Raw genomic sequence first — 21,662 nt, 5'->3', positions numbered from 1 at the left:
ATAAAATCATTTGGCCAACACAAAAATGCGTAGATATTGAAAGTTTGCCAAATGCACATTTCTTTTTTGTTTGATTTTTTCTCTTTTATGTGTTACAGAACCACTGTTTTTTGGTTCGGCTGCTGTTTACAATAACACGGCACACTTAATGGGCAGCCTGTGAGTCTTAGTTTATTTTGGCCAACGCTTTGTTGAATTTCTATTATTCTTTTTTCAACACTTTCCGCTTGTCATGGGTTTATTTTGCCCAAAGTTCATTAAACTATTGGAGTGCAGCCAACATTTGTTTTGAACGAAAGTCGCAACAAAATCAATTAAATTTATCCGTTGGCGGGTATCTTTAAAGGACAGGCTCTCGCCTTAAACAGCCACAGAGGCCTCTAGCCACTGCATAATTAATGCAACGATGTCTTGGGGCTGTGGCCTTGCAGGGAAACCGAGGGTTTTTGCTGGCTCACGGCCTAGCCAAATGGCGCACGAAAAGCTGCTGGCTGCTGCTCTTGGTTTATGCATGCAAAGTAACACGCTGCGTATGCGCCATTTTTCCATAGTAAACTTAAAGCTTTAGGACCTGAGGGAAATGGTGAGTCCGTGGAATAAAATAGAAACCACTTTATGTGTGTTACCCGGGCTCGGATAAAACCCCCCAATGCATCCCAAAATGCATTTCCTATTTTCACTTCATTCGAAAACGCATTCGAAAACGCATTCGAAAACAGTCCATGTCGGGGCAGTGTCTTAATTAGAATTATAAAACAGCCATAAACACTCAGCACATTCGATGGAAATTAATTGATCCACGCTGAGAGCCTGTCAAATGCACCGATGCACATATGATGAGCTACCCAGAAAAGCCCTCAAGCAGCATAAATTCCAATTTCCTCGTTCCTCCACCTCTGGGTTAAGTAAATTACATGTGGCTAAAAATAGCCGCAAATAATGCGATGTGTCAAAACAAAACATCAAAAACGAGGGAGGGTTGCAGGTAGAACTGTGGCGTTTCGCTTTGGTTTGCTTTGCCTTGGAACTCGGAACTTGGGGCTCACATCAAAGACGACGAATTCGTCGACGAACTGCCAATAGAAGAATTAAATGTGAGCATAAATCATTGGGAACGAGCAGGCGATTGCCGCTAACAACTGGGCAAATGCCAGAGGCAATTATAAATAGATCTGGACTCGGGGGAGCACATCAAAAGTGCTCCCAGTGCTGTGCTTAATTGGTCAGAAAAAGGCTGTGCAGGGGGAGTCGACTGCAACACGGATTTCTTCCGCTTGGGGAGATTGTGCAACCACAAGCGTGTGCGTTCGTTCGACTTAGACACTGCCATTTGGCCTCGCACATCCGGGGCCATTCATAAGGATTTACGGCTAGGTGTCGTCTTCCCGTCTTCCCGTCTTCCCGTCTTCCCGCTTGGCCGCATATTTGCACAGCCTGCCGCAAGCCAAAGCGTTGACAAATTGCAGCACTGTTTGCCGTTTTGCTCAAGCTGTCAGCGAGTGCGCCGTCTAACAAATGGCCAACTCTTTGGCTTTTGCGGGCGGCAGAAAAACACAGCTTAGAAAAAAGCTGGTGTTGCGCTGTGGGATTTCAATAATTTGCTAATATTTCTGCTCTCCACGCCATCGCTGCATTCATTTTGGTTTTTTTTCTCTAATCCCATCTACGCGCGTTAAAAACTTTTTCAGCTTCAAAGAGCAACGAAAACAATAGCAAAAAATTTTTATGAAAATATTTCGCAAATGGAATATTGGGTGTCGCTTAAAATGAAGTCATAAAAGCTCTGCCGATCGAGTTGGGAATTTAAGCTGCAAATAAACGCAGTTCTTTAAACACACTTTTGCTTTAAGGAACCAGATAACGAGGCCTCGAAATGAAACGACAGCCGCATTATTGTTCAGGTGGGGCAAAAATAAAAGAAGCCGCTCGGGCGGAAACAATGTGGAAATTTTACAGGTTGCCCTGCCAAATAAAATAACACAAAACATGGGCCCAACACAAATTCACAAGAAATCATTTTTTTTGTCAAATGGAAACAAAGCGAGAAAAGGAGGACAGGCCAGGGAGCCAGAAACCAACAAGGACCAAAAAAGAAACATCAAGCTCAGCCACTGCAAACGGCGCTGGTGACGACAATCGGCAACGGAAGCGAAGCATGGCAATATGACAACGGGATAAGGCAGTGGGTAAGCGGTGGGTGGCAGTGGGTTGTCAGTGGGCGTGGCCTTTGGAGAGCGAACGGCAAGCGGAAGCTTTGTGTTAAAATAACAAACAATCAGCCGAATCATGCAGGAAGTGCAAATAATAAATAAATATATCCCATAGCAAGGTATTGCTCTTTTATCAACTTCGATTGCCGACGACAGTTCTCTTACCTTGCTAATAAAAGAAATCCCTCCCAAACCTTTGTGCTTTGAAACTCAATTGGGAATATTGAGACGCACAACATAATAATATTTGCTAAATTCTTTTGAACGGTACAAACTATTCTTATAAATATTTTAGAATTGTGAAAAAAAATACAATAAAACAAGAAAGAAAGCAAACTTCGGCAAGCCGAAGTTCATATACCCTTGCAGCTATCGCAAGAATTAAATATTTTTGAAAACATTAAAATTATGATTTACTTACGTATATGTTTAAAAACATTGAAGCTATGACGATTTGCAACTTAATTATTTGATTGTTATTTTATATATTTTTATTATTTGTATGGGAGCTATATGATATAGTCGTCCGATTTTGATGAAATTTAAACCATAATTCTTAAATATTTAACCATTGCTATATGTCGAAGAACTAAAAAAAAAATTAAAAAACAGCAAAGTTATAATTTTTTTTCAATTATTTTTCCGATTGTTCTTATGGGAGCTATATGCTATAGTCGTCCAATTTTGATGAAATTTTAATCATAATTCTGAAATATTTAACCATTGCTATATGTCGAAGAACTAAAAAACAAATTAAAAAACAGCAAAGTTATAATTTTTTTTCAATTATTTTTCCGATTGTTCCTATGGGAGCTATATGCTATAGTCGTCCGATTTTGATGAAATTTAAACCATAATTCTGAAATATTTAACCATTGCTATATGTCGAAGAACTAAAAAACAAATTAAAAAACAGCAAAGTTATAATTTTTTTTCAATTATTTTTCCGATTGTTCCTATGGGAGCTATATGCTATAGTCGTCCGATCCGGCTCGTTCCGACTTATATACTACCTGCAATAGAAAGACAACTTTTGGGAAAGTTTCATGCAGATAGCTTTAAAACTGAGAGACTAGTTTGCATATAAACGGACGGACAGACGGACAGACGGACGGACAGACGGACGGACAGACGGACGGACAGACGGACGGACAGACGGACATGGCTAGATCGACTCTACTAGTGATGCTGATCAAGAATATATATACTTTATAGGGTCGGAAACGTCTCCTTCACTGCGTTGCAAACTTCTGACTGAAATTATAATACCCTCTGCAAGGGTATAAATATAAATAAAGTCTGTAAATAGTAGAAAAAATAGATTTTAATACTTGGATTTGTAGATCAATCAAAATTTTTAAAAAATCATCAGAGACATTATATTAATACAGGCATTATTAAATTTAGTTTGGCATTTGAATATTTCATACCGTTTTTTTTTAGCATTTTTCCTTTTTTATATATTAATGTAGTTATGATGGCTAATTCAGAATATATAATAGACGAATTTTTTAACCAATTAAAAAACAAACTTTTTATAAAGTTAGAGCCGTTAATTAACTTTTTGGGCTCGAACTTTAATGGCATACCCTTTTTTCTTTTGCAATTCGGAGGATTTGTTCCCAAAATTCAGTTAGTGTTTTTCACCTCAGTGCTCATAAATAATATTATTTCTTTCTTTTTCTCACAGTACCCGCTCGTTTGGTTTGGGCCGCCTTGGGCAAAACCGTGGAGCTGCCCTGCGATTTGACGCCGCCTACGCCGCAGGATTCGGTGAAGCTGCTGCTCTGGTTCAAGGACACCACGGGCATTCCGCTGTACAGGTGAGCGAAACTACTTCTTCTACTTCACACATCCCGAGGCCACTGGTGCATAATAGTCCACTCTGCGAACCTCACAACAGACAGCCATTCGGCCATACGGCCAAACAGCCATCCATCCATTTACCCATCCATCAGGAGCGTGAAATAATCGTCAACATCCCTGTTACGTACACCTTACGTGTTTTTGCTCGCCAAGCCCTTTTGGCTTATTTCCGGCAGCTGCCACATGTGTACTTGTGTGGAGTTTTTGGGGCAAGGATGCGCCCGCCATAATCCACTTTGTTATAATAAATGTAAAGCACATCCGATTACGGCTGTCGTTGCCAAAGTGTAGCAAATTTTCACGCACACACGCAGATGGACCCGTTGCCATTTTTATAAATTTGCGCTGATAAATTTTCAATATAAATTGTGGCAGCCAGCGTGTGCCCTGCATGCCAAGTGGAAATGCCTTCCGACTTTGCGTGCCGCAGCCGGCAAACTCGGCAAAGTCGGGAAACTCTGAACACTCGCAACACTCGGGAACACTCATTAGAAGGGGTTTATGGATGGTAAAAGGGGGCTGGGGATCTGTGTCAGCCATGCACGTGAAGTGGCCGGCACTCGATAATCATAAGCGCAGAAAATGCAGCAGGAGCTGGAGCTGAACTCAAAGCGATAGCGATAGCCACCCCGGAGTCCTGAAATAAACAGAGTAATTTACTAAAACAGCAACAAATTGCTGCAATTTGCACAAAGCTGGCTGAGTCGCGAGGCAGGAGGAAAATATATGGGGTCCTGCACACAGACAAACGCAGGAGCACTCCACACTTAACTCCTGGCTCATGGTGTGCAAATTGAGAGTCATTTTTTATCCACCTAAATTATGCGCGGGGGGGAGGCGTGCCAACTTATGCTCCTCGCATATGTTTATTTATGACATCTAATAATCGCTACATGCTGCCACGCCCCCTCACTCATATTATTCCTTCCTTCAATTTTTTTCCTCGGCAGCCTGGACTCGCGGGGCGGAAACGTGAAGCTGGCACCCCATGCCGCCATAGCTAGCGATCTGGGGCAGCGTCTGTTCTTCAGCATCGGCGATAATCCCAAGGATTCGCGCCTGCAGATCAACGATGTGAAGCCCGAGGATGGCGGTGTCTACCGATGTCGCGTCGACTTCTTCAACTCCCCGACGCGCAACTTCAGGCACAACCTGACCTTAGTTGGTAAGTACTGCATGAGGTGACCCGTGGAAGCACTGACCCTTATCTGGCATCCGTTTCAGTGCCTCCCGAGGAGCCGCGCATCTTCGATGCCCAGGGCAAGGAGATATCCCAGTTGGCAGGACCCTTCCGCGAGGGCTATGAGCTCTTCTTGTGCTGTCAAGTGAGGGGAGGTGAGTGTTACCTGATTTAAATTACAAATGAAAAGGATTATTGCAACATAGAAAGAAATAGGTTTTATATAGCCCATGGTAGTTTTACTGAGCTTAAATAAATAATCTCATAATATTTTGACAACAATTTTTTTACTCGTAACGATTGAATTTTTTCGGACTAACCGTAGCAAAAAGATTTGTTTATGTTCAAATTAAAAATTTTGGTTATTGTTAAAATCGAAACCCAAAAGCATATTTTGTGTCAATCAATAAGAGGTTTTAATTCTGTTAAACCATAGGTTAAACATTTGGTTCTTAATAAAATCGAAACACAAAAGCATATTTTGTGTCAATCAATATGAGGTTTTTGTTCTGTTAAATTATCTTGGCAAAAAAATAGGTTTTGTTATTGAGCTAACTATTGTGGATACCGTGTCATAGTGGTTGAACCCATACGGCATATCAAACTTTTTAACAGTGCACTTGAACGCACTTTACGCGGTGGTTCGACCCACTTAGCTGTCATGCGTTCAACTGTGTTTGTCAACGTCATTGCAACCGCAGTCTGACGCATTGTTTACCATCGCACTCAGGAGTGTCAATTGCAACTGGCAAGGATCCTCCAGCATGTCCCTGCTCATCACATTTGGCTCAGAGACAGGCACGCATTGGGCTGAAAGCGAGCAGCTGCCATTACTGACTACCTCATTTCCCCTTTTCAGGCCGTCCTCCGCCCAAGGTGACCTGGTGGCGCGACGACACCGAGCTAATCGGCACCAGCCACACTTCCGTGGAGGAGGGCGCCACCATGATGGTTAATCAGCTGCTGATTGGCACCACCACGCGGGATTTCTATGGCGTTCGCATCGAGTGCCGGGCGCAGGGAACGCGACTCGTGGAGCCCGTTCGCAAGGATGTCACCGTGCAGGTTTACTGTGAGTGCACACCCCAATAAATATTTACATTTCATTACATTACATTTCCGCAAGCTACCGGCAAATAAAAATAAGAGTTTTTCACTCACTGAAAGTCACAAAAACTGTCGTTGTCTAGTTATCTTGTTGACCAAAAGTTTAAATTACCTTTATCGCTTTCCAACATAGGATAACTATGTATACACATTTGGATTGCTTTTATTAAACAAATAAATGCGGGTTGCTTTTACTTTGAAAGGTGGCATAAATAGAATATCTAGTTTATTATTAAATCTTTTATCGGAAAATTTAAGTCTATTTGTGGGTTATTCATACAAATATTTTATATTAATCTCTTACATATGAACTTTTATTATTGTTTTTGGGATACTATTAATTAGCACAGGGTCATATCAATAGAAATTCTAACTTGTTGTAAACTTGTTTTATTTAAAAATAAAAAAAATGCCAGCAATTGCTGGCTGTAAATATGAAAAGTAATTTTAAATATAAAAAAATTGAATTCCAAATTGTTATATTTGCATACAAATAGTTTATGTTAATTTTAAAGAATCCTCTAGGTATCTACTATTATTACAATTATCACACTATGTTCGATTAGAATCTTTTAAACTTACAATGCTAATTTTTTCCCTTTACTTTTTTAAGTAAAACCTGTTCGCGTTAAGATCGCCACGCCCAACGAACTGCTGACCGCCGGGCATCCTGTGCCTATTCGCTGCGAGTCCTGGGGCTCGTACCCGGCGGCCAAGATCACCTGGCTGCTCGATGGCGAGCCCATCCGGAATGCCGAGGTCACCGTCCACAGCGACAAAGAGGTGAGTGCATGTCCTTGCCAAATAACCCGAAATTGTCAGACTATTTTGCGGTGATGCCATCATGCCATGGGGATTGCGGGGATGGCGGAAACTGAAGGAGGAGAAAGTTTTCATTCTTGTTGCCGATCCCAGGACAACGCAACTTTGTGCCGGAAAATTTGCTTTCAGCGTTTGACATTTGATAGCCGGCCGCAGTGCAGCAGGCACTTGTACACATACATATAAAACTGTGCGGCGCTTAATAGCTCCACAGTTGGGCAACAACAAAGGCAGCCTAGGCGACCACTGGGTGACCCCAAATGCGAGCAGGGCAAACTTTTGGAGCAACCACAGGGCGACAAGGAGCGTTGAGCAGGGAGCAGGGATCAGAACGGACAAGTTGACTGTCCGCCAGCCACGGACTCTTTGATGAACTGCACTGGCGAAAAGTTTCGGCCAAGCTGCACAAATTTGCACTCCATGGCCCCGGCCATTGATTCGACTAATGTGCGAATTTTTATTGGAATTCATGGGGCCGGACCACAACTAACTATTTGCCAGAAAAATGGGAGCCATTCTTCCACTCAAGCTGGCATTTATCAGATCCATCTGCCTTCCATGTCTCAGTTTTGGGCCAGCCATTAGTTCCTTTTCGTGGCACTGGCTTTTTCGCTTTCTAATTATGCCATGTAAATGGATAGTTGCTGCCAAACGTCGCCAGGCATTAGTCAACTCGTGCATAACCGAGTCCTCTTCGATCTCTGGGACAGATTGCCACACACACGAGAGGCAGGATGGCAGGATGCTTGCAAGTTTCCCAGTATCGACTTCGATTGTTGCCAAAACGTGGCCCGGCCCTGGTCCTGAAACTGGCTGATGTCGTAACTTAATACCCGGCTTGCCATGAGCTTCTCTGATCCTCTGCAGCTCCACTCCTCCATTCATACATTGGCTGTTCGAGGGAGGGCCGACTGGGTGTACGGCTGCACTGGGACATCGGCTTAGCCCGAAATACGAGTCATTATTTTCGAAGACCGTGCATTCGTGGGGAATGCAACTCGAGTGGCCACAGCACATACCCTAAACTAAACTAACGAGGATCTGTCTATCAAATCGAGTATATATAGCAAGTACACATTTCACAAAATACTCTCATTTTGAGTGGAAAAAGTGAATGGTTTAAATATAAACACAACAGCTTAAGCAAATCAGAGTGAACTTTTAAGCTTATTAGAGAGAAGTCTTGTTAATAGTGTGGAGTGTAGTCCTAGCTTATAACTGACTAATTGTAAATGAAATTTGAGATAGCCACTTTCATTTGGCTTAACTTTAATAAAAGAGAATGCTCATATAAAATGTTTTTAATAAGCTAAGATAGAGCAAGGGAGCACCCCGATTTGCTGTTAAAAAGTTTCCTGTTTTCTTTAATTAATAAGGAATTCATGAAATAAAAAGATTACCCAAAATGTGATTACATATATCTATGTGGGGCCTTCAGATTTACAAGAGTTTGCAAATTTTCCCCACTTTAACAGTACTAACCATTTAATTTCCATTTATTCCACGCAGGACGGCAATATCACCACGAGCATACTGACACTGAAGGTAACATCGGAGAACGATAATGCCGAGCTGACGTGTCGGGCCACGAATCCTTGGTTTTCCGGTGGCGCCATCGAGGACAAGCGCATCATCCGGGTGGCATGTAAGTTCACACAGCATATATATTCCTCCTTTGCGACAGGTGAGCTCGGAGCCTGTTATTAGCAGAAATGCGGCCTCTGGACTGAAGGCTGTTGGGTATTTGGGTCTTGGTCTGGGTCTGGGTCTGGATTCATCGAGCCATGGCCAGAAGAGGCTTTTGTGTATCCTTAACACAAACTGCACAGGCCGTGGCCTCTATGTGGGTGTGTGTGTGTGTGATGGCTGGAAAGAGCAGGAAAGTCCAATTAGAAGCATATTAAGGCCAGAGCTAACGTAATTTTATTAGGGCCAAAGGAGCCGAAGACGAAGCCGGAACCAAGCCAAGTTTACTTGTTGGCCACCTCTCGCTAAGCCGCTTATAAAATGCAGTCAAGTTGACTTCAATGTCGTGTTCTTCGACTTGCCTTGATTAAATTTGCACCGTTATGTTTCTATTGCTCATTTTTTGCCGGCCTCCATAATATTTGCAACATCCGCTTCCGACTTCCGCTTTACATTACTCCCTCCGCTGCTCTCGTTAAAGTTTTTCCGGATAAAAGAGAGTTGGGCTGGGTGCACTCAGAAAAACCGGATACGTGTTGCTGAGCTTAATTTAATCATTAGCCTCTTTAAATATTAATCAAAACTTAAAAAAAAAAATAGCTTTCAAGGAAAAGCTCGTAATTTAGGTAAAAAAATAATTGTGCATTGAAGTCATTCGAGCATATTCAAGACGTAAACCTTCTTTTTGAGTGTATCAAACTATAGAAAGCGGAATTACCTGCACTCAAATCAGGTCGGCAGGCGACTTGATTCGCCTGCTTTTCATTTTGTGTTGCCTTTTAATAATTCACCATAAACGTCAGCATTTTTTCTGCCAGCCGGCCAGCCCACGCCATTGACATTTGCCGTACAGCCGTAGAATAAGCCACTATAGGTCAGTGCCCACTTTGGGGACGAGACGACGGACATCTGATGGGGGATAAAAGACTGACTGGGGCCAAGTGGCGCCGACAGTCTCGGACGCGTATTAGATTTTTACAACCGTAACTAATAGTCCCATTTGGCGTGTGGTCAAGAGGTTGTGGGGGGCAGGACGAGGCCTCGGGAGGCCAAAGGATGTAACGCCGCAGCTGGGACTAAGTACATTACGCAATGCTCTCTTGACCGGGAGCCCCGTTTATTATTTTGACTTTTATTCAGCAATTCGCTGCGCTCATTAAGCCGCATGCCGCACTTTCTTACTTACTCTGTTCGCCTGCCTCTTACAGATCCGCCCACGGTATCGGTGCACTTGGCCAACGAGGATCCCAGTCGACTGGTGACACGGGCCGAGGGCCAGAATGTCACTTTCAAATGCCGGGCGGATGCCAGGCCGCCGGTCACCAGCTACTCCTGGTTCAAGAATGTAAGTGAGGCCAATGATTTTCCACTACCTTCCCCCATCCCATCATCCATTTCCACAAACTGGCTACATATTTCCCAAGTTCCCGGCTGTAACGACCCAAACAGCTGACGTGTATCAGATACTTTTCGCAATTTTTATTATCAATTGTTGGTGGCCCCGGAGGCGTCGGCATTCCTGCGGCCCCCATAAGCAGACACTTTTGCGGTTTAATTTCGAAAACGCTTGGCATTCCTGCTGAGCGAGAATAATGGTGGTCAAGAAGTGCCGAGGAGTGCGGACCAACAAACACCCAGCTCATTTTTCAAACGTCTTATAATTGGCTCATAATGTCCATTGAAGTCCATTCGTGTTGCAAATTATTTAACTATTAATCATGAGACAAATAAACCGAAAGAGATTGAGATTGCTGGCCAGTTTGGCTACTTCTGCTGGCCCACGCAGCCATTGTTGACTGGCTGTGACTTTGTCTCGGAGTTTTATTATTAAACCGCATGATTCTGACATCCTTTGACAGTTTTGTCCACATGGTCACATCATCATTTTTCATAGCTAGCAAAAACCATAAACCCGAGCTCATATTTTCCCATCGCTTTTCTTTTTCGACCGGGCAGTTAACAAATTGCGAAAATCATTTTGGTGAGGAGTGGCAGAGAAAACTTCCCTTTATTTGGGGCACTTTGATTTTTGATTTTCGGTCCTCCTTTTTCTGGTTCTGGCATTAATAGGAAAGCGAGAAAATGAGGCAAAGAATTATGAAAAACGAGCGGCAAAAAAGTTCTAAAGAGCCAACTTTGTCACTTCCTCGAGTTGTTCGACGTCAGTTTGCCATATAGATTTTTATTTTCAGACTGTTTTCCGCTTTTCTTTGCCATTTCGTCGCAAACTTTTGCACTGGGTCAACATTAACTTTTCAGCCGGCGGCTAAAAGTGTTTTCTCCGTAAATTAAATTCCACAGAGGAATGAAATTAAAGCAGCTTTCCTGCGAATACAGTAATGTGGGCTCCCCAACTTTACAGCTCGGCATTGTTAAATGCATTATTGAACAAGGGCCAATGCAATTACCGCTCTCCATCAACGCAGTCATGCTTTTTAATGAATTTTACAAATAATCAAATGATGCAGCCTGGCCAATTTGCGGCGGATCTATAACGCGCGTGTGTTTTCATTTCCACCGAGGGACCACCGAGGCTGGTCGGAAAACTGCAAATTAGCTGTCAATGATACATACGTGGTGGTGGCGATGGAAGAAACTTAAGCTATCTAAATTGCATTATTGTTATTATTATGAATTAATTAAACGCATGTGCAAATGTCAGCCGGGATTTTGCTACTAAATGCATAATCGAATTATCCCAGAGTCAAGCCGTGCTAATGGAGCATTTGCATCCGAGTGGAGTCACTTGTCGGTTAATTCGATGAGGAGTTGGAGTTCCGGCTGTCAAGTGTCTAATGTCGACTGCCGAAAAACACATTAATTTGATTTAATAAAATCCGTTTATAATAATTCGGCCCACTAAAATTAGGCGCATTAGGCGGCGGCAACCGCAATGCCGCTCGGCTTGGAAAATGGCAAATAGCAAAAAAAACGGGCGGAAAGCATTGGCTCTATTGTGGTTGCCATTTAGTTCTGCTAGTGATGGTGGTTGTGGGTCGTGTGGTCACTCGACAATGCAGACGGCACCACCGCAATTTGTGCTGTCTAAGGCCAATAGGAAAATACTTTCGGGCATATGTGCTTCCGTCTTCATGAACTACAGCTTTGCCAAAGCTAATGCCAAAGCTAATGTCGAAAAGTCCCCATTATTAGTCATCACATAATAATAATATTAAATGGCTAAACATTGAACACAACATCAGTTCCAAATCATAGTTGTCTCTATTTGATTTATTTTGTTTGCTTACCATTTAACTATTTATAACTGTGGCGTCAACTTTAAATAATGAATAATCAGATAACTAATTAATTTTTTTCTAATTTGTATACTGGCGAAAGCATTTATCATAAATAATCAATCAATTTTTTTAATTGGTTTTCATTTTCAACACCAAAATATAACAAAATTGTTCAAACATTGGAAGACTTCGAAATTAAATTTATAGCAAACACACCAAAATAATATTAGCATTCCGATATCCAATTAGGAAAATAGAACTACAAATTTTATTAAATGTCAGAAAGGTGGTCCGTAAATAAAATACTAAAAATGTGCGGACCAGTTGATAGATGCGAAAAAAAACAACAAACTCTGAGTGGAATTCGAAAAGCTTATATCGCTTTTCGACACTCAAAAGCTTATACTTTCTGTATTACTTGTAGCTTAACGTTTATGTTAAACCGCAGTTTAGAACGGTTCAAACAGTTTGCCCTCTCAGTGGATGGATTTCATCGGCTCCCCAACCTCGACAACCTACCCGCAACCAATTCAGAGCCGCAATAATATCCCCTTCTTCACATTTCAGGGCATGCGAATGTCGGGCGAGAGCTCGGAAATAATGCACTTGACGCAGCTCGAGAGGGAAAGTGCGGGGGCGTATGCCTGCGGGGCCACAAATACGGAGGGCGAAACTCGGAGCACCAGTCTCGCGCTGAAAGTGCAGTGTAAGTACGACTTGCGAAATGCGAAATAAAATATACAAACTATGTAAGAGGGGGGAGGTGGTGGGTTCACGACGACGTGATGAATTAACATGGCAAACCGGAAGCGGAAGCTGCAGAATAAAATCAAAATCAACAAGCAATGGCTGCCGGAATAAAAGTTGCCAACTTTTTGGGGCAACAGCGGATGGGGAAATTGCTTAGAAATGATGCATGACCGTCACTAACTCCATCTGTAACTGTCGGCGTTTGTTGCCCGCTTGTTTACAATTGTAACATTGTAAAATTGTAAAACTCGTGCTGCCGCTGGCCTAAACAACCGCCATTGATTTATACACACGCACAGACAAAACTTTCGCCTATAAATCCAGCAGCACTCGCAATTTAAGCTCCGGCCAAAAACTTTTCATAAACCTCACGGTCTGATTTCTCCCTTCAGCTTCAGGGCATGCCATCCTGCCCTTTGGCCATTTTTTGCTGTGATTAATGTGGATTTCATATACTACTCGCACAAGCGATTTGGTTGCATAAATCAGAGGGAGAGCTGCACAATCGATGGAACCTCAGAAAGAGAGACCCACACGAGTGGGTCTTAAGTACACTATTTGGCCGGGTTCGTGTACCCACATGGCACTGGCATTGGGATTGGCATACAAGCCCGAAGCAGGGATATTGTAGGGAGCGATGGTGCGTAGCCCCTTTGTTGGCAGCATTTATTGTGTTGTCAGCTTACGAGACGGAGGACGTCTATTCATGTTACCAACGCCCAACCGGAAAACTGCTACGTTTCTTTGGCTGCCACTTTGACAATCTGAAATGCATTTCTGCCAACCCCTTCTCGGGAGTCGTACGACAGTTTAAGTAGTTTATATTTGAAATTATGAAAGTTTCCCGAGAGTCTTTAGGTAACTTTCCCCTCCCACGCTCCCACATTCCCGCGTTCCAGCAACAAGTTCGCAGACGCAGACAGATGGCTTAAGTATTCGACGCTGAAATGCAGCTGACTTGTGATAAAAGCCAAGAACGTAGTAATGAAGCTCTGAATGCTTATCTGCCTTGGCGTGACTTACATTTAAAGGCGGCTTTCAGCACACAATCCGGGGTACTACTACACTGCCAACACACAGACAGACACATTTTCCCCGGGGCAAAGGCAGTGCTTCCCCATATCTGCTCTCATTTCACAGCCAAGTGAAAGTAAGCGCCGACTGACTCGCTTTTCTTCCGATACCTGGCACACAGATTTGCCCGCTAAGCTACACATAAAATAAAAAACAAAAAGAAAGGCCCGAAGTACACAAAAACCCCCTCGTTCGTGAAACGGAAACATGTTAATTACTACGCTCAAGGCTATGTTGCTGGCTCGACTTCCCTTTGGACTCACCATCCTCTTTCTTTCCTCATATTTTTGTGTATATTTCGAGGGGGGCTGGGGGGCCCCATTTCCCCCAGGGAAGGGGCGGCGGTCTGTTTGCTCTCCGAGGGGGCGGCTGAGCCATTTTAAAATGGAAACTTTCTGCTGCCGAACAACTCGATGCCGTGTATACTTATGAACCTCTCCATCTCACCATTTCCATCTCCTCGCAGTCTCCCCGCGCTGTAAATCGGGCACCGAGCAAACCTCCATCGGAGCCGTCAATCTGCAGTCCATTTTGGCCAAATGCGAGGTGGACGCCGATCCGTCGGACTCCGTGCGATTCAGTTGGACCTACAACAACACCCGCAATGTGTCGCCGGTAAGTCTGAGTACAAACATTACGTGTTTAGAGCAAAAAGAATAAATTAATAATGAATAAAGTATGATTTTTAAGAATAAGTTTATTTGTAAGATTTTTGGTTATTATCTAAAAACGTTGTGGAAAAATAGTTATTTTGAGTCCAAAAAGGTCTGGTGCTTTAAATAAACAAGAATACGTCCCACGGAAATGAAAAGATGTCTAAAAATAAGCTACACGGCCGGTGTTTCGGAACTGTAAGCTTTAAATATATAGATATTTAAACAAATGAGTACCCAAATTAAAAAAAAAAACATTTTCTTAGACTCAATCAATATACAATATTAAAGAATTTGTATTAAATACAAATTATTTTTCCTTTAAATATCTTAATGAAGTATGCAAAGAAATTTTATCTTATTTTCTAAAAATCAAGGGCAAAGCAATTTTCTCCGTGCATTGGGACTAGGGCAAAGGTACGGGTTCCTTGTACGGAATCCAAACCGAACTTATTGTGTCTGTAATTATGCCGGAAAACGTGCTGCAACCCAGAGCTTGGCCCGACTGTCGCAATTACTCGGGATGCCAGCAAGGAGCCAAGTTCGAAGTCGGGTGCTATTAGCAGAACTTGTGCTAAATACTCGAGGGTTGTCTGGGATTTTCGTTCGACAATTCAGAGCAGACGAACAATGGTCGAAGCGGATTATCGAGCGTCGTACGTGACTGAATTAAAATTTAATCAAAATGTATAAATTCGAGTTGGTGGGGGCATACATATGTTCAAACGGATACCTACGTTCAAACAGAATTTAAAATGCAAACCGTTTAGGGGCAAAGCAGAGAACTGCAGAGCTGGCAGGAAAAATTAGAGATATATCGATAGTATGGTAGAGGAAAAATATTAGGAGCAGGACCGGATGGCTGACCAAACGAACCGAAAGACTTGCATATGTGACTCGATGGCTCTGGGACAGCTGGGCTCGATAAATAAAGTAATTCATTTACCGCAAAAGTTATTTGAAAATCTGCACGAAAACCCGTAGAGCCACAGGATGACTTATCCCGTCGCCTCCAGTCCGATTCGTTTGCCTTGCAATAAAAACTTATTTGCCTTCAAATATTTATGCCCCGATTCGCTTTGCTTTCGGCCCGGCTGGGGATTGCTTTTCGATTTGGTTTTCTTGGGTTTGGTTTGGCTGCCTGGGCTTGCTTTGATTCCGACTCGAACTGCACTTGATCCTGCCTACGTTCGCACAATGAATGAACTCTAATCCCCCGTCACTCCTACATTTCAGGTGCTCAACTCGAGGATACAATCGAACGGGCTGGCCAGCACGGTGACGTATCTGCCGCAGACGGACTCCGAGCTAATAACCCTGGCCTGCTGGGCCAGCAATGCGGTGGGTCGCCAAACGGCGCCCTGTCTGGTGCACATCCTGCCGGCAAGTAAGTGGAAGTCGAGGAAGTCGAGTCGAGGAAGTTGTTGCCACAAGATGCCGGCACTTACCTCCATCTTTGCCGCAATTTAAACAGGACTGGTGTCGGTACTGCCACCGGTGTCGGTGTTGTTGGCCCCCTTCCATCTCTTATGCACACATAAGGATCTACTTACATAATTGGCGAGTGTGTGCCCAACGGGACGGAGAGGACGGGGTGACAGTACCGGTGCCGGTGTACTTGGCCAAAATGTTGCCAAATAATCCTCAGGTTGAACTGCCAGTCGTTGCTCCACTACCTGGCTAAATTCGTTTGTTATTAATGCAAACTAGGGGTGTGGTTCAGGCACTCAGGAAAAGATTTTTTTTAGTTTTGGAACTGTATAAAATTTGGTGAGCAATGCCACACATACAAAATACTTTTTAAAGATTTTTTTTACTTTAAGAAGTAAAAATGATAAAGACTATTATATTAAAGATGAACTTGTTTTGAATTATTTTGTAAAATTAATTAACTTAAATTTCTTCTTAATAACGTTGTTCAAGTCCTCAATTTAACAAATTATTTAAGTTTAAATTTTTTCAGATCTTAAATGTAGTTTAAAAAGTTTGCAGTAACATAAGGTTCCTAATATTTTTGTCCCCCTATTTTGTGCGCTTCACCCTTGGTGCAAAATCAAAGCTGACTTAATAATTTTAAGGGCGTAGTCGAACTCTTTATTTTTGTTTTAACGGGGCGACTCCTTCATTAACGGGCGACTCCTTCAAGGCGAAAGAAGCTGCTTTTAAATGCAATTACGAATGGGGTGGTGGGTCGCCATTAAGCCATGGCTTGTCTAAGACTATGACTAACTGCTATCCGGGCACCACTTTTCGCAGACACTCCGGAGGCACCGAAGGCCTGCGAATTGCGCAACGACACCATCCTGGAGGTGGTCTGTGTGGCAGGCAGTGACGGCGGCCTCTCGCAATACTTCATGCTGGAGGTGGTGGGTGGCGACCTGCTCTACTCCAATGATCCGGGCGGATCGGCAGGACAAGGACAAGGACAGGGACGAGGGCAGTTCGGCGAGGCCATTGGCCTGGGCGACAACGAGATATCCACGCTCAACGATCAGGTGAGTGAGCTGCAGCTCCCAAATCGAGTTAGCCTAAGTTGATAAGTTCGGGCAGGCAAAACGCAAATTGCTCAATTAAATTAAAATTAACTCACGGCTCGGTAGACAGCCAGCAGCTAGAAATCGGATGGCTGCAGAAGATGTGTCAGTAGCTGTAGCTGTAGCTGAAACAGAAACAGAAACATCGGGGTCGAGCAGAGACTTGGCAATAATTCACTTGAAATCCATATGGTCAATTATCTAGTGTGCATGTCCTTTGACTTTTCTGCTTGAATTACTAATAAATATTTTGAGGGGCTGGCTTCTGCTGCTTTTTTGCCGCAACTCAAGCGGAAAAGGGACAACATAATTAATGCCTTATTCCAATTCCCCACATGGAGGAACGGCTACCCTTTGTCCGGCACTCGGGGAGTGCATGCTGAGTTATTAAATTATCTCTGTCACTCCTAGATGGGAATATCATATGAAAATTTCATTTCATTTCGTTTGGCTGCTTTCAACAGCCCTGATGAAGCGCTTGCCGGGCAAGTTTATTAGCAAAGTAGCCAAGCGCAAAGCTCATCACGAGGGTGGTCATGAAAATGAAAATGAAATGATGACGATGATGATGGTGATGGTGATGATCATGATGGTGGTGATGGCTGGGACTCCAGGATATCATCTCCGGGCTCTGACCCACTCGTTGGTCCGTTGGCTGGCTGCTTTAAAGTTTCATGCTAGATAGAGGACACACATTCGCACACAAAAAGAGGGAATGGGTGGGGTTTTTGTGGAAAAGTGCCGCAAGGACAACATAAATTACTTACGCTTACTTGAGTGGGAATTTGTGCGTAACCAACGAAGCTCACTCGATTGTGTCCCATTACGGCAAACGGATATTCAGTTCAAAATTTTCAGACACTGTCCTGTTTCTGTTTCGGTTGCTGTTTCTGTTTCTGTTTCGCTGTCGCCTACGTATCCTGTACAGTTGTGCCTACGTATTTTTTAGGCATGAATAATTATTTATGCGTTGGGTCTGCGACGGGACCTCGGAAAAGTTAAAAATACATGGCTTACTTGGCAGCGTATGGCGAGTGAATTATAAATGCGCCCGTTGTCATGCTCGCATCCCAAATCAGCCAAATATATAACATAAATGTGTATAATTCCAGGCGACATCTGCACCCATCTTTCGCATGCAGGAGAACAGTCCACAGTTTCGTTTGAATAATTTAGAGCCGGGACGTGAATATCAATTTTTAGTTTACGCCGTCAACGCCAAAGGACGCAGCGAGCCGCCGGTGGTGATTGAGAATGTACGCGTGGCCGCCCAACTGGGACCATATGGTGAGTAGCTCAACCCGATCCTATTCTGTGCCCAAAAACAAAAAAAAAAAATACCTAGATACTTGACAGTTGGAAGGCAACTGGGCAAACTCAAAAAAAAGGCCCCAGTCCTGACTCTCCTGCTAATCACATAAAGTACGCAAGTTATGGCCACCCGAGTTACTAGTTTGTGGGTCACTTTTTTCCCGGGCCAATAGAGCACCCAGAGTCTGAAACTGGAACACCAGACCGAACAGCTGAGGACGGAACTGTCTAATTCAACGCTTGACTGCATTTTCAAATCAACGCAAGTTCGGGGAAATCGTCTTCAATCAGCCGCCGCGAAAAGTTCGCACATGGCGTCACACACACACACACACACACTCTTAGAAAAATGGAAAAGTCCTGGGAAAGGAAAGGAAAGGCAAACCAAACTGCCTCTAGTTCGGAGGTTCCACCCCGAGGACGAGACGCCCTTTTCTAATCCACTGACTGAGCTATGCAGTGGAGCGGAAAGCATTTCAGCATTTTCCATCAATTCTTTGAGTGGGGCTCACGCATATTACGTATACGCAGGGGCGTGCCGCAACAGCCTCTTCATTTTGCTCCTGCCTAACGACATAATGCGACTGCCTGCCATTGTGTGCGTGTGTGTGTACATGTGGAGAAAGTGTATCCGTGTGTGTGTGTGGGGGCCAAGCGTAAGCGGAATTGCTTCAATTTTCGTTTTGCTTAACGGCCACCGTAGACACTTTTCTTTTATTGTTCCTTTGCCATTCTCGGCTCTCTGGCACACAACTACAAGAACAATGTTGTCATTATTTTCATGCTGATTTTTATTTTTATCTGCATTTCCATTACCATTTCCACTTCCATTTACCGCCTTGGCCATTTTCATTTCGTTTTTCGTGTGCTTCGCTCGCCCAGTTAGCCATAAATCACTCATATTGCCCCCGACTTAATGGCACTAATTGCATTTGATACGCAAATGTTCGATTAGGCAGCAGTCAATTCGACGGCCAAACTTATTTACATGAAACAACAGCTGCCCGAAATCTGCACCTCGGCCTCTCCCCAGTTACTTATGTATGTTAATAGGCTGCCGCAGACGACTCGCTTTTTTTTTTTGCCAAAATCGTAAATTCGGTCGAGACAATGGACTCCGGTGGAGAGCCACATTTTTGGTTTGGAAGCAGGCTCTCCCTACTAATTTATGCGGAATTTTAACAGCTGCCTAGCCCACGCAGATTTTTATTTTCGCTCCCATGTGTGGGCCCATAAATTAAGCCTTAGGTCGTCGCCAAACCGTTGCCGTTGCTGCTAACCAGATTCAAAGAAATAAATAAAACGAAGGCAAATCAGCCGACGCTGATTTAAATCAGTTTACGCAGAACTCATCAGCAGAATTTATTACAATCCGAGGGCGAAGGCATAACGTGAAAAATATCAGGCAAAGTGGCCACTTGAGCTGGAAAAAAAGCATCAAAGGCGAATAAATAAGGAAAACAATGTAAGGCAAAGGCAAACTGATTAAAAAACAGACTGAGCCGAGATGACGGAGATGCCGTGAGCCTTGGCATCAGAAGCTGAGTCTGCTGCTGCTGCTGATGCCGATCCAGTCCAAAAGACCAGGCAATAAAGGCAGGCGGCAACAAAAATTAAATTGAGCCGCAGGTGTAGGCAATTTCCACTCAAACGCTCTCTTCAAAACCAAGGACCAGGACCAGGACCTTAAGACCAGGAAAAAAGCCAGTGGAATGGACCGGTGTTGGCAATGTTTCAATTCCGAGGCCGCTGCTTTGACGGCCCGCAAATGGAGCGGAAATGCTTGCCTGCCAACAAAATCGAGAAAATTAAGGGGGAGCTGGCTTTAACGAATGTCTGGCATAAATCTTGGACGGGGATCATCTTACAATAATTTTACCCTTGGCCTCGGGCTCGGCTCACACATTATGTTGCAATTTCCGGTAGCTGGAAATCTAATAAATATAAACAATGCCCTTCACATGTTGCTCATAATTGCCAAAGCTTTGCGGCAAGTGGCATCAGGTCTAATCGCTGGTAATAAGTGGCCAAAGGTGGGGCTTTTGCTCTTTGATTCTCATAATTTCCCCTCGCCAGCTAGGCACTATTTATCATGCCCGCAGATCTCCTCCTATGACACAGCACCCTGCGATTTCCTGGCTAATTTCAATTTTCAGCCCGATTTCCCGGTCCCAAGGGGCCAAGAAAAACACAATAAGCAAACAGTCAAAAGCAATCAGTTAGGCAAAAGAACACGGCGCAGCAAAACAAATAAATAAATAAACGGCAGCGCGGGGAGGCAAACAGAAATCAGCAGCAGCATCAAACTAATTCCGAGCAAATAACAAATCATTGCTAGAACCCCTGAAACTATCTGGAGCTCCACCTACGTCACATGCTCATGCACTGCGGGAAATGGGAATACAAAACCATCAACTATAACTTTTTTTTTTGCATATAAGAAAGAACTAAACTACAATTTTCCACTAGAACAAACTCTACGCATAATTCTTAAACTTCTTTAAAAATTAGACTTATATTAACTAAAAACATAAATCTGAATATATTGTATTTGATATTTTCTTTCAAAATCAGTTAACAATTCAAATACAATTTATTTAATTGCTATATTTTTGCTGCAATATTTATACCCTTGCAGAGGGTATTATAATTTCAGTCAGAAGTTTGCAACGCAGTGAAGGAGACGTTTCCGACCCTATAAAGTATATATATTCTTGATCAGCATCACTAGTAGAGTCGATCTAGCCATGTCCGTCTGTCCGTCCGTCTGTCCGTCCGTCTGTCCGTCTGTCCGTCTGTCCGTCTGTCCGTCCGTTTATATGCAAACTAGTCTCTCAGTTTTAAAGCTATCTGCATGAAACTTTCCCAAAAGTTGTCTTTCTATTGCAGGTAGTATATAAGTCGGAACGAGCCGGATCGGACGACTATAGCATATAGCTCCCATAGGAACAATCGGAAAAATAATTGAAAAAAAATTATAACTTTGCTGTTTTTTAATTTTTTGTTTAGTTCTTCGACATATAGCAATGGTTAAATAATTCAGAATTATGGTTTAAATTTCATCAAAATCGGACGACTATAGCATATAGCTCCCATAGGAACAATCGGAAAAATAATTGAAAAAAAATTATAACTTTGCTGTTTTTTAATTTTTTGTTTAGTTCTTCGACATATAGCAATGGTTAAATATTTCAGAATTATGGTTTAAATTTCATCAAAATCGGACGACT

At 43.1% G+C, this 21,662-nt stretch overlaps 1 protein-coding gene across 3 annotated transcripts in view; it reads left to right on the top strand.

Moving 5' to 3' along the window:
* Positions 1–21,662, top strand: part of LOC108147163 (neural cell adhesion molecule 1) — a 69,559-nt gene that overhangs the window by 36,907 nt on the left and 10,990 nt on the right. For all 3 annotated transcript variants that reach the window (XM_017273495.1, XM_017273494.1, XM_017273496.1), the window contains exons 3-14: positions 3,901–4,033; positions 5,027–5,241; positions 5,301–5,411; positions 6,116–6,328; positions 6,977–7,146; positions 8,695–8,830; positions 10,080–10,216; positions 12,678–12,816; positions 14,401–14,549; positions 15,824–15,974; positions 16,844–17,082; positions 18,234–18,408. In XM_017273495.1, coding sequence (XP_017128984.1) covers positions 3,901–4,033; positions 5,027–5,241; positions 5,301–5,411; positions 6,116–6,328; positions 6,977–7,146; positions 8,695–8,830; positions 10,080–10,216; positions 12,678–12,816; positions 14,401–14,549; positions 15,824–15,974; positions 16,844–17,082; positions 18,234–18,408 — 1,968 coding nt within the window. The remainder of the gene's footprint in view (positions 1–3,900; positions 4,034–5,026; positions 5,242–5,300; positions 5,412–6,115; positions 6,329–6,976; positions 7,147–8,694; positions 8,831–10,079; positions 10,217–12,677; positions 12,817–14,400; positions 14,550–15,823; positions 15,975–16,843; positions 17,083–18,233; positions 18,409–21,662) is intronic.

The sequence above is a fragment of the Drosophila elegans genome, unplaced genomic scaffold, assembly GCF_018152505.1.
Source record: "Drosophila elegans isolate 14027-0461.03 unplaced genomic scaffold, ASM1815250v1 contig_476, whole genome shotgun sequence".
NCBI classification, from domain to species: Eukaryota; Metazoa; Arthropoda; class Insecta; order Diptera; family Drosophilidae; genus Drosophila; species Drosophila elegans.
Note: the sequence above shows the minus strand (reverse complement) of the source record. Positions and strands in the feature narration are given on the sequence as shown.